Source organism: Corticium candelabrum, chromosome 6 (genome assembly GCF_963422355.1).
Source record: "Corticium candelabrum chromosome 6, ooCorCand1.1, whole genome shotgun sequence".
Taxonomy (NCBI): Eukaryota; Metazoa; Porifera; class Homoscleromorpha; order Homosclerophorida; family Plakinidae; genus Corticium; species Corticium candelabrum.
Window position 1 is genome coordinate 4,977,618 of NC_085090.1, and position 12,500 is coordinate 4,990,117.

Below are 12,500 nucleotides of genomic sequence, written 5' to 3' on the forward strand. Positions count from 1 at the left end.
CAGCTACTCCTGCAGGTAGCATATTGTCGGGGGGGAGGGGGGTTAGGCGATGCGTTTCTGCTTGAGAGCAGCAGCAGACCTCGTGGAACTGTACATATTAATTGTACTTAGTGCAAGTCAAAATTAGCTTGATATCCATCAACACGCTAGTAGTTGCCACCAAAGAACTAAAGAGCGCGCCAAACAGACTTGCACGCGAGCACGGGCGAGTTTACGACCAAATATGGTTACCACCGAAGTACTCGATGCTGGAAAGCCGCCAGTTACCCAAAACTCCAAAAACCAGACGTCGTATGATCGACACGTGTATATATTGAAAGTATAGAAGAGTATACGTGTATGTTAACTTGGCATTACTCAATACCAGCTCGACTGCAGTTGATCCACTGGCACCATGAAATATAGAACGATTCTACTTGTCCATGCATGCACAAGCTCCAATCAACACCAGCATAAAAATATTAAACTTTCTGTCTGCAGTCTCCCGCGTACTCCGGTATCTTTGAACGTTGACCCAGTTTATATACATGCCCACAACATCCTGTAAGATTACATTGTCGTCCGTTTTCCAGCGTCAGTCGTCGCCGCGCAAACTTTCTTGGTCTCTTGTTGCTGCATTCTTTGCGGAATACTTCTAAAATAGCAGCAAAGCCTCTTACACACGCACGCACACACGCACGCACGCACGCAGGCAGGCAGGCAGGCAGGCAGGCAGGCAGGCACGCACGCACGCACGCACGCACGCACGCACCCACACACACACACACACACACACACACACACACACACACACGCACGCACGCACGCACACACAGCAGCGTACATAGTGGTGCAAGACGGGTTGCTTAACTCACCATCTTCTGTACATCTCCATTGACCGAGACGTTGACATCTCCATTGACCGAGACGTTGACGGCTGCTTCCTTCTTTCGTTTCCACCACAAACATTCAACAAACGCCAGGACTATCGACAGCACGATGGCCGTTCCCAAAATGATGAACACTCCTACTAGATCGCTGAGTCGCACCTCCTCCGCGTCGGTAAGCTCCTTCGCATTGCTCGACGTGTCACAGTCACCCGCCTGGAGCCATTTGTCCTTAAGCCCGTCGATCAGTCCCGACTCTCTCAGCTTCAGTATGGCGAGAGAGAAGTTGAGTTGGTAGGGCATGTTGAGAGGCAACGCCAATCCGTAACCCTGAGAGTTAAACGCCCTTCCCACCACTTGACTCTTGCAGGGATTGCGAGAGGCGACGTAGTCGAGAATAGGCTCGTCCCAGATGAACACATACGGGCCTTTATTTTGTAATTGAACACGGCTGTATGCTTCTTCTGCGGTGTCGACCAATGCGCCGTCTGTTGTAGTCATAAATGCATACATGCGCTGATGAACATCAACCGGAGAGTTCTTGAAGAACTCGGTTATCGATGTGTCTTTCACTGTGCCGTAGACCACCTCCGTCTGTTTTGCCAGGTCGTCCATCGAATGGATACCCTCAGCGAAACTCTTGACAGTCAGAAAAGCGGCTAAGTTTGCGGTATAAGTAGCAATGATTACGAGACAGAAGAAAAACCACCCGGCAACGATTATTTTCCCGGATAACGACGGAATGTGATCCGGGCCTTGCTGCATGGCGGTAGTGTAGAAAAACCACAGCGAATTGTCGGATACCGACTCTCCCGATCGTCGACGTGTACCCTTCGGTTCCGGATTCAGACTTTTATTGTAAGGACTGATTTTGCTCAGAATAAGGTAGATGATAGAAACACCGATGAAACAGAAAACGATAACAAGTTTTGTGGTGAAGTCAAATGGATCCAGAAACGCCCATATGTCGGAACTGGTTGCCTCTCCTTTGTATGCTAGTAGTGTCTTCCCAGCATCAATGTATGGCTTAGTAAAGTGTATGGACTTAGAACGAGTGGCAGTAATTGCAAAGGCAGCCGCTGCCACGTCGGCTTCCTATACACACAAAAAACAATAATAAAGATACCGTCAAGCAAAAGCTTTTCCTGACTTAGTATACGTAGTCTGACATGGTTGTACACCTGGGAATCTTGGTAGTGTATTATGGTAGGTGGTAAATAAGTGTGCATGTAATGCACTTTTATTATCACCTCCCTGTGCGTGAATGCGTGCATGCATGCGTAGCATACATAGGTATACATACATAGCTATGTGCAGTATATGTATGTATACGTACAGGTATCTATATATAATTGTGCTTGCGCCCCTTCCGTCCGTCCGTCCGCCCGCACGCACTGCGGCGGGACGGATAGACGGATCGGCGCGACGACGCTGCCGGACGGCAGCAACTTCGACTGGCTCGCGCTCGACTCTCCGGGAACCCCTCTCGGGAACTCGCTCCGGGTGGGCTTTGTTCCGTCGCGGAAGTTGCGTCATGCTATAGACGGGAAGTAGGCTTGGCGCGGGGAGGGTTCGATTTCCACTGCCCACCGCGTGCGCTCGGACTTGCCGGGTGTGGGCTAGTGTATATATGAATGTATGCATATGCATGTATGTCTATCTACGTCTGTACGTATTTACGTATCTTTGTTATCACCGCTGTCGATGTATTTATGTCCCTTGCTACAATTCATCATCAAAACAACTCAAACACAAACAGGCAGTTCCACACAGGACCAAGAAAACGCCACAAAGCTTTGCAGCAACCTCTGCTCATTACCTCTCTACTTATTATGTATCTCCTACATGCTGACTACAACGATTACGTCAAACTATGGTCAGTCTTCCATTACAGAAGACACAAAAGATCAGAGACATTATATAGATATTCACTGCAGTGCGTGTGTGTTTGTGTGTGTGTGTGTGTGTGTGTGTGCGTGTGCGTGCGTGCGCGTGTGTGTGTGTATGTGTGTGTGTGTGTGTGTGTGTACAAGTTCGTGTGTGTGCAAGTTGGTGTGTGTGTGTGTGTGTGTGTGTGTGTGTGTGTGTGTGTGTGTGTGTGTGTGTGTGTGTGTTATGTGTGTGTGTGTGTGTGTGTGTGTGTGTGTGTGTGTGTGTGCGTGTGCGTGCGTGTGTGGGTATAGATAGGTGCTGAAGTGCATGGTGGGTGCATGTGCCATCATCTTCATCCATTGATCCATCATCACGTACGTAGTCATGTATGCATGAATGCATGTATCTATACGTCTTAGTGCAGCCAAACAATGAAACTGCTACCTAACTAAACAACACACGCCACAAGTAAGTCTTAAAATTGTCGATACTACGTCACTGCACCACACTAGCCAAACGACATTAAACTGACAAAATTGAACATTTTCACAATTCCGTATTCTAATTACTTATACTTACACATCTCATCAGTTCGCCAACCATTCCCGTACCAACACCATTCGCATCAACAGTTCCATACTTGAGATCTTCAGGTTCATACATTTTGTACTCAAAACCAATATCTTTAGATATCGCCTCCATCATATCAACAACCATACCAGCGTATGGTCCGTTATGTACCTCTCCGGGAGCAATAGTATTGTTTGGATCCCATATAACAAAAGGGGGCTCCTGCGCAGAATCATAATTTGAGCTCACACTATATCTCAAACTGGCTTACTTACCTTCATTGTAGTAACTCTGAAAACGCCGTTAGCACCGCCACATTGCGTTAGCTGCCTTCTATAACGGCCTGGCCTCTTAACATCATCTCGCAAAGGTATCAAGTCGTGCAACCACTGAGAACTGCTGCTATCGTAAACGCCAATCTTGTGAAACAGAAAAGATATGGTAAAGGTAGACACGTTCATATCAAATTCAATGGCGTACAAACGACTTACTGTCGCAACAACAAACGGGCTAACGTCCAATACGTCATACAACGTTGAGTAAGACCTTTCAAAGGCGTTTTCAAAGTGTATGGTTGCACTAATGCCTTGAAGATTTGCCTTCAACAATAAACATTTACGTTTACTATTACTCTGTGAAATACAGACTACAATTTCATGTTACATAATTGATGAACTGATAAAGAGGTTGTTTCCGTTGATTCAAATATCTCTTTTCATGTCGCAGTAGGTGAGACACAGCAACAAGAGAGTCATAGAAGTCAAGTACTAGCAGCTGTTGCAATAGTCAAAAGTCTAAATTTGACTTCCTATTTTTCTACATTGAATTTGTCATGTACCTGATGCTTGATTGTGACTGGACAGTGCTCGAGATAATAGCACTGGCTCTGTGATGCATCAAGAGAAGGAATGTCTTCTAGGAGGATATCAGATTGTGGGCTGTTAGGTAGTGCTTTCTGCAGGCCGAGTGTTGTTGACTGTAGCATCACTGGTCCTGGTAAAGTACCATGTCGAGTCTGAAATAAATGACAGCAGAAATAAAGGCACACATCTGCAACCTACAGAGCCAGTGCAAAGTGTATCAAACAACTAAAGTAAATGTGGCAGCTTCCATGCATCCTTCCAATTGTGCACCACTCACCATCAGCCACAGTGCGGGTTCTCTACTTGTAGATAGGAATGTTAAAATCAATTAACAAAATTTCAAATTGTTGCCACTACTCATGCAATTCAAGAACGTAATGTGAACGTTCATAATGTCACTGATAAGGACACTGCAGTACTTACAATGAGAACCAGTGAATCACTAAACACTCTGCTACACCAATCACACAAGAATACAGCAAGAAATTACATGCACATTCAAAATCAAGGATGGGTCTCAAACTCAGCTAGTAACTACATACTTCCCTGATAAGTTCAATTTGTGCAGCACTCTGTAATCACCAAAAGATTTTAATCTTTGTAAAGATCCTAGAAACTGCAACGTTGCACGTTGTTTTTCACTTAGATTGAGCATTGTAGATTGTGGAAGACAAGACAAGACAGCTGAAGTTGTTGCTGTCAAAACTGTGTTCGTGTCAGAACATTTGTGACTTGATCAACAAATTATTGAAGAAGTGGGTCCGACCACCCGGCAAACTTTATCCGTCCACAACCTGCAATGTGACAACTAAAAATTAAATTAATTGTAATCCAGAAATTTTGCAGCTTTCACAGATAACTTTCCTTATCAGAGAGTGCACTCAACTTCCATTTCTTGTTTGTACCTCTGCAGCATGTCCTTCTACACCACCAGTTGGGCAGTAACAGTGGTGTACATCAACAAACCCCAATATTGAGGGCCACCTGCTATGGCTATAAGACTAGAGTGTCCAAACCAGATGGCCAAGTGGTCCATGAACTATACTCAACTTCTAAAAATAAGACTTTTACTAACAGGCATTTGGCAAGAACTTCCTAAATGTGGGTTTCAATGAGTAAATAAATTAACTATATTTATGTTTACCGTTATGTGGAACCTACAAAACAGTTAATTGCAGTCTCTTCAAGTAAGATCAATAGCTCTAGGCTTCCCTCCTTTACCACTGAAGTAATAGGTGGGCCCTGCATGGCCAAGTAAGGCGTAGCCCATCCCTCATCTGGTCTGCAGAGACCAGCCCTGTAGACTTTATCAATTGTTTATGTCACATCAACTAAATTTGGTGCACATGGCTCATCAAACCCGCCCTTGAGCAATGCCTCGATCTGCCATTAATAAGTCTTACAGACTGTTTTGTCATGTGAACAAGGTATAAAGTTACCCTGCTGGTTCAGGTGAAGTAATCAATTGTGCATTGCCAGTCAACTGATTGTATGTCACATAGCACTTACACCCCACAATAATTGATGATTACATCACCTGAACCTGGTAACCCTTACACTGTTCAGGTAATTCATTTCTTAATAAATTAATTAAAAAACTAAACATTCACTCCACTCCCTCATCAATCTAAAAGACAACCACAAACAGCTGACACCTTTGTGTCTGATATAAGTAAGAGGGAGCCCCGTGAGAGTACCCAGTAATACATACCAAGTACATACTTACACTCTTTGTGAGGGTTTCAGTCAGAAGCCATGGAGCAGAGAAACTGTCTGCATTTTCATTTCGAAGATAGAACAACTATGAAAGAGACACGTCATTGCTAAATGTTGCTAATTATCTAGAATCGATAATCAACATGCAAATTACACCTTTGCGACGAGCTGATAACAAATGTAACTATGACAATGAACAAGCACGAAGTCTGCTTCCATGTTTTGGATTCTCCAGTAAACAGTCTCAGGATTCGCTTCCTCATTTAATGTTACGACGTCCATTAGCTGGAATGTCCTGCTGCTACGCATCAACCGTGCAACAAACGTATCATCTGATAACAAAAAGAGTTACTCCCACATAGGGCGTGACATAACTGGTAGTGTCCGCACACTACCACACTAAATCCTAATCACCTTCGCCAACGACCACCGCTGATGTCCATTCCAGTTTTCTAGCTACAACTAGAAGAACTGGAAGCTCCAAACTGTCGGTGTAAGAGAAGCTCAAGTACGACGCACGCGACCCCGTACCTCCGGCGTAATGTGGAGGTAGCGACACAACTGGCGCTGCTAGCTGCGACATGTTAGTAGGCAGGCACGCTGAAGTCAAATGAACGGCCGCAAATTCTTGAACCAGGTCGCACCCTCCGTCTGTATGCATAAAACAACAACATGGACGACGCTCTACTACTTCACACGCTCCCGTCATTTCCTATCTCTGTCTGTCACTTGCCTTCACACCTCTACATACAGCCTATCACCGTCTTTCACCCTCACACGCGTACACACCAACCTATTTCTCACCTGTTGCCTCTACGTCGACGATCTTCAGACTCATTCTCAGTCCGTCCTTGCCACTTTCAGTATCCCGAGCGACCTTGTTGGAAACAGCCTCGACGGCGACGTCAGAGTAGGAACCATCGACGAGGACGTCTGTAAACGGATGCAAGGTAGTGTATCGGATTCGATCAGATTGGAAACCAGTGCAGGTTTACTAACAAGCTAGAGAACTCTTTCTTGAAAGAGACCCCGGTCGAACTGGATCACTGCCGTCGACGTGAGCGAGTACAGCAATCAACAAAAGCGGTGACAACGTACGAAGCAAAGTGGAAAACGAATCCATGTCGTCCGGAGATCCTTGACCGCACACGTACAGTAATAACAATCAGTCTCGTGACAGCACTTCGTAGCATCCGCATGGACCATGACGGCATGGCAATTAATTAAGGCATTAAAATACATTTGCATATGGACGGCTATGCAACAACATTCGAATTCTGAATATCTAGCTGAGGGCTCTGTGCAATGTACTAGGAATTAAATATAGTATACGTGTAAGCTCACTACTCAGTGGCGTAGGAAGATTTTCACGAGCGAGGGAGCTGTACCCATGTCATCATGAGAAACAACCTCACTTGCCAGACCGTAAACAGACTAGCAAAAGTCACTAGCACAGAAAATTTAAATTTCTACACTGATCAGTACTGAGCGAGGGGGCTTTAGCCCCTCCCATACCCCCGGTTCCTACACGGGTGCTACTGTAGATCGGGTAGTACGACAGCCACTTTCTGACATGAAGTGACAACCAATAACAGCACAACATTATGTAAACGACGAAATTAGACTATAATTTATTGTATATATAATTTATTTATTATTTTTATTATTTATTATTTATTTATTTATTAAATTTGTTATTTTATATAGTTTATAATTTATTATATATAGAAATGTCTTTCGCTTGTTGTGTGTCATGGATCGAAAGGTTCTCAAGTAATTCAAACTAAAAAACAATATTTCAGTGGAGGTAAACGGAATGATGTTGTTGGGTTGCAATTTGTCAATCCCGGGTATCACAAATTATACTAATAAATTTGACCTACTAGGCTAGACAGCATTGCCACTATTAGAGATGCAGTAAGCCGCTCTGTCTTTTTCAATAATTTTTCTAAAATCCAGTCTGAGCAACAGGTTTCGTACGTAAGGGTCACTAATTACCCTAACTAATTTCAGATTGTATTAATTAATTAGTACAGCACGGAATTGCCGTTTTCATGGTGATGGGGCAAATTAAGAAATTGTTGCTTCAGACAAAAGGCAATGGTGCGAGTATTTAACTTAATTTACTATGTAATAGTAACTGTAATCCGTTTGACAACAAGATGTTCAAACCTTGACTACATATTTGTAGAAAACTGTCATACACCTCTTGAATCCTGTTTGCAGGATAATTTTGAAGAAAACTGTGCGGGTTATTTCAGCACATTTTTCAAGCTAATAAAGGGGAGCGTGGATCTGAGCCGTCACTACAGCCAAGCCCCTAGTATCAGCGTGTTATTTGAGCGGTTTGTTGTCAATAGACGATATTTGGGGGGGGCGAAGCTTCTAGAGCATGCGCAATCTCGAGGCTAGCACGCACCTTTCGCCGATCTCGCTTTACAGAAAGTCCACGTTTCCGGGTCTGCTTCTGAACCGTAGATCATCTTGCCGTTGACTAGGCTTTGTGAGTAAGTTCACTACTTACCATTTTGTGCATCTTGTGAGAGACTTTGCCTGCGCAGAGACGCGTAGAAAGCCATTTCTTGAGTACGGTTTCTCGAGGCTAAGAGACTGCTGTTCACGCTGAAGACGCCTGATTCACACTCTGAATGGATACACGTGGAGTGGAAAGACAGACTACTCATTGCCTAGCGATGGAAGTTTTATCAGGTGCAGATTTTGCGGTAGGGGAACCCATTCGGGGTAACCGAACGTGACGGACTGTGTGGCTGAATTATATCAATAGGACTACTTGTTTCCCCCATCTAGCGTTCCTGAACTGTGGAACTGTGTATCTTGTCGATCTAGAGTTAGCAAAAAGTCGTCTAGCCTAACAAGCCCTTCATGGAAGGCGGTGAGCTCATGAGCTTACATCACTTGATGTACCATGGCCTAATTCTTTGTTTCCTATACAAAGTAATAGTCTTGACTGCTGGTTCAATCCAACTCCGCACTGTTCAAGCACATTTCTCAACACAAAACCTGTGTAAAACTTGATTTTATCATTTAGCAGTGTGCTAGGTGAGTCCTTGCAAATCAGACTTTGCAGATGCAAGGTCTTACTCGAGAACTCTAATCTTGTTTTCAAGTTCCACTATTTCATTTGCTTGCTGTTCAGTTATCCGACGTAAACCATCAGCTTCAGCCTCAGTGACATTTTCGACAATCAACATCTTCACTTCTGTATGATCACTAGACTATATATACGTCTTGATCAACTGCACCTGCAAATGAAGTAGCACAGCCTCTGCTTTCTGATTTAGACATTTCAGCTATGGAATAGCTAGTGCATGTGTGTTGTGTTACTTTAGACATAATAATTGTTGCTGGGACTTGTAGGCTGGCAGGTAGTGCTAATAAACAGACTGTAGTGTACGTGCACTGTACTCAGGTCTGCGTCAGTACCTATCGAGTGCAAGTTATCACAGTAAGATCTTCGACTTGGCCATCACATATATACAGAAGCAAGCTAGACTGCCCAGAAACAACGCGGAACGTCCTACATGTCTGGTTACCCCAAATGAGTTCCCAGGTGGCATGATTTCACTCGCCAAAACTAATCCATCGCTAGGCAATGAGAAGTCTGTCTTTCCACTCCACATGTATCTGTTCAGAGTGTGAATCAGGCGTCTTCAGCGTGAACAGCAGTCTCTTTCCCTCGAGAAGCCGTACTCAAGAAATGGCTTCCTACGTGTCTCTACGCAGGCAAGGTCTCTAACAAGATGCACGAAATAGTAAGTAGTGAACTTACTTACAGAGCCTAGTCAACGGCAAGATGATCCACGGTCCAGAAGCAGACCCGGAAACGTGGACTTCGTGTACCGCGAGGTCGGCGAAGGTGTGTGTTACCCTCGAGATTGCGCATGCTCTAGAAGCTCCGCCCCCCAAATATCGTCTATTGTCTCCTAGAGTGTACTAGTAGTGAGTGCAAATACGGTACAAAGGCCGCTTTAAGACGCCAAGACAAGCCGCCAAGGCGCCTATACCTAATCAATAGGAATTCTGCTGTTTTCAATTTTCATTTTAGAACAAAAATGAAAATGAACACGAACTCTAACCTTTTTGTTTATTAATTACTCATTGCTTTAAAGTTTGATTAATTGACGTTACAATAGCAATTTGTGCTATTTCTTTGTCTGAGATATTCTGGAAATTTCCTTCAATGTCAGATTTCAATAAATTAAAATCAAATTTTATGTTGGATTTAATTTTCAATTTCAATTCAAATTAAAAATGGAAGAGGCGCCCCATAGATGCAAATTTCAATAAATTGAAACTCAATTTTTATTGTTGGATTCAATTTTCAATTTTTAATTCAAATTATAAATTGAATGGACGTTCCATACACGCATACTTGCTATTCTCTCAAGCTCACGTGCAATAAAGTATTGCGCTCACGTAATACCATTAGTTCAATCATCGACACTGTTTTCTCAACATCCTCTATTCGCAGCAAAGTGGCATTATAGTTAAATTTGAAAGTGTGAATCTCCTCATAATAAGTGACATCCTGCAAGCAGCCAAAGATCGAGACCCTAGAGAGATCTTTCACTGTAATATTTTTCTTGTTGTTGACGTCAAGGAATTCAATGCATTTTGTGCTGTTAGCATAGCCCCACATAATGCATGACTATTTGGTGCTTAGAAATTATCAGGTCTGCGTGACTGTCAAATTTTCATGTGATAATGTATTTTCTTTCTGCAATTCCTAGCTATTTGTCGTATATATTGTTATCAATGCAGCCAAACAATTCAACCTCTCGGAGACGCCTTTTAATTAGCTGTGAAGATGGAAATTTTTGAACCATTGGCCTGCAAAATTTGGACTTATCCAAGAGTGCAGTTAATCGTCGGTTATAAAGCGATATTCGGATCAGATGGCGATCGTCTCTCGTAGAAGTCATGCGAGGTCTCCAGGCAATTCTCTTTGTTTCTTATTTCCAGTTTCCCGTTTTCTTCTCGTTCTGTTGGAAACTGTTTTCTGGCTACAACTAACACGTTTAGCTATTTGCCTTTGACTGTAACCTTCTTCCCATCACGTGACGATTTTACTGCGATTCTCAGGTGACGTTCTATCTTTCCTGATCATTTCTCTCTGAGAATCAGATAGGTCTTAGGCAATTTGCAATACAGCTGCTCAAATTAGTGAAAGAGATTTTCAGCTGAATGCTAGGTAGCTTATTGGACAAGTGTAGCAACTGGGAAGGAAAAAACGTTATATCTCTACCAAATGAAAAATAGCTACCCTAAATATCTGGCTCAGATAGCGTTGCTAATGGTAACATACAAGATTCTGCAGATTTTTCTACAAACAAAAATATACGAAAGTACAGCATACAAGTAATTGATTAGTTTCAATACCACAAACATGTTCTGTGGGAATAGTGATGACAAACTATTGAATTCAGTGTAAATCAGCAATTTAGCTACAGCTAGAATTTATCTCTCGCACTAATAAAGTTTAGATTTTGTTTCCGTCTTTATCAACAAAGTTGCTGATATCTACTTTTCGAAAACTATAATCAAAAATCACGTGACGAGTTAGTGACGTTATTGGTACATTGTAATGTAGTACGCATACCCACATTTAACGTTAGGCTACTACCATAGACATCCTACTCAGCAATTCGTAACTAGAGAAAACAAGATGTAGATTCTCTTAAACTTTAATTAATTAACAAACGTTTACGCCTAAACAATCAACATATGTTTTTCAAGTGCACATAAAACACCGATATCCGTTAATTATTAATTATACGTGTGTTCATAATACAAACGTGCACACAATCTAGGCAGCCACTTTGCGCACAATTTGAAACTATCATATTAACAATCACTCTGTTGCTCTAATTTATTCGCAAAATATAATATAATTAATAATAATAATGATATATAGCTGGTGTGAATCTGTTATAGAGGTTCGTTTGACTAATTGGTAGACGGCATGATGCTGCTCTGATCAGAATTTCAGTTAGAACTATCGTCAGTATTGTTATCGCCTGGATGATGCTCGTCCTCTTGGTGAACACATTTAATTAGCAACACATGGAATACAGCTGCAACGTTCAACTCCTCTACCTGAGGTGATCGCCATGGTAGTAGGAACTCACAGATATATATGTCGCGTTTACAACACTTTCGAATTGAATGTAAAAATTCTTTACTGTGAATGTGTAGATAAGAAGATACCTGCTGGACTGATTAAGATGAGCAGAATCTTGCTGCTGTAGATTCGTTTGACAGGTAATCAATATCATTTTTTATACATCTTGGATAAAATTAATTGTTATCCGATGTAGTACAGTCACAGAAATCTAACATACAGTGTTTTGACAATTTAAAAAAATTATTAGGGAAACAATGTTAATTAATATTAACAGTTGTAGCCTCAAAGTGCTTGTTGTGGCTACAATTTAGATCCTTTTTGTCGATCAAATCAACAGGCACTTCTGAAACCGTCAACGTTCTTAGCAAACAACAAACTTCGTTTGTTACGAAACTAGAAAAAATACGTACAATTGTACGTCACGTGCTATTAAATTAAAATAAATGCAATTTTAAAATATTTAGCAAC

The 12,500-nt window shown here is 42.3% G+C and overlaps 1 protein-coding gene across 1 annotated transcript; it reads right to left on the reverse strand.

Annotated features, from left to right (window-relative positions):
* Window positions 1-298: 298 nt before the first annotated feature.
* LOC134181066 (glutamate receptor 2-like) lies at window positions 299-7,021 on the reverse strand. Its single transcript, XM_062648265.1, has 12 exons — window positions 6,887-7,021; window positions 6,692-6,820; window positions 6,302-6,538; window positions 6,044-6,219; window positions 5,898-5,972; window positions 4,147-4,323; window positions 3,972-4,082; window positions 3,800-3,907; window positions 3,584-3,727; window positions 3,318-3,530; window positions 855-1,961; window positions 299-634 (listed from the first exon to the last, which is right to left on the reverse strand). The coding sequence occupies exons 1-12, from the start codon at window positions 7,008-7,010 to the stop codon at window positions 575-577; spliced, it is 2,661 nt and encodes an 886-aa protein (XP_062504249.1). The 5' UTR covers window positions 7,011-7,021; the 3' UTR covers window positions 299-574.
* Window positions 7,022-12,500: the final 5,479 nt, after the last annotated feature.

Coding starts and splice junctions, on each gene's coding strand:
- LOC134181066 (XM_062648265.1), bottom strand. CDS start 7,010: ATGGATTCGTTTTCCACTTTGCTTCGTACGTTGTCACCGCTTTTGTTG. Junction 5,973..6,043: donor GTTATCAGCTCGTCGCAAAG/GTGTAATTTGCA, acceptor TCTCTTTCATAG/TTGTTCTATCTTCGAAATGA. Junction 4,324..5,897: donor CTGAAACCCTCACAAAGAGT/GTAAGTATGTAC, acceptor CATTTATTTCAG/ACTCGACATGGTACTTTACC.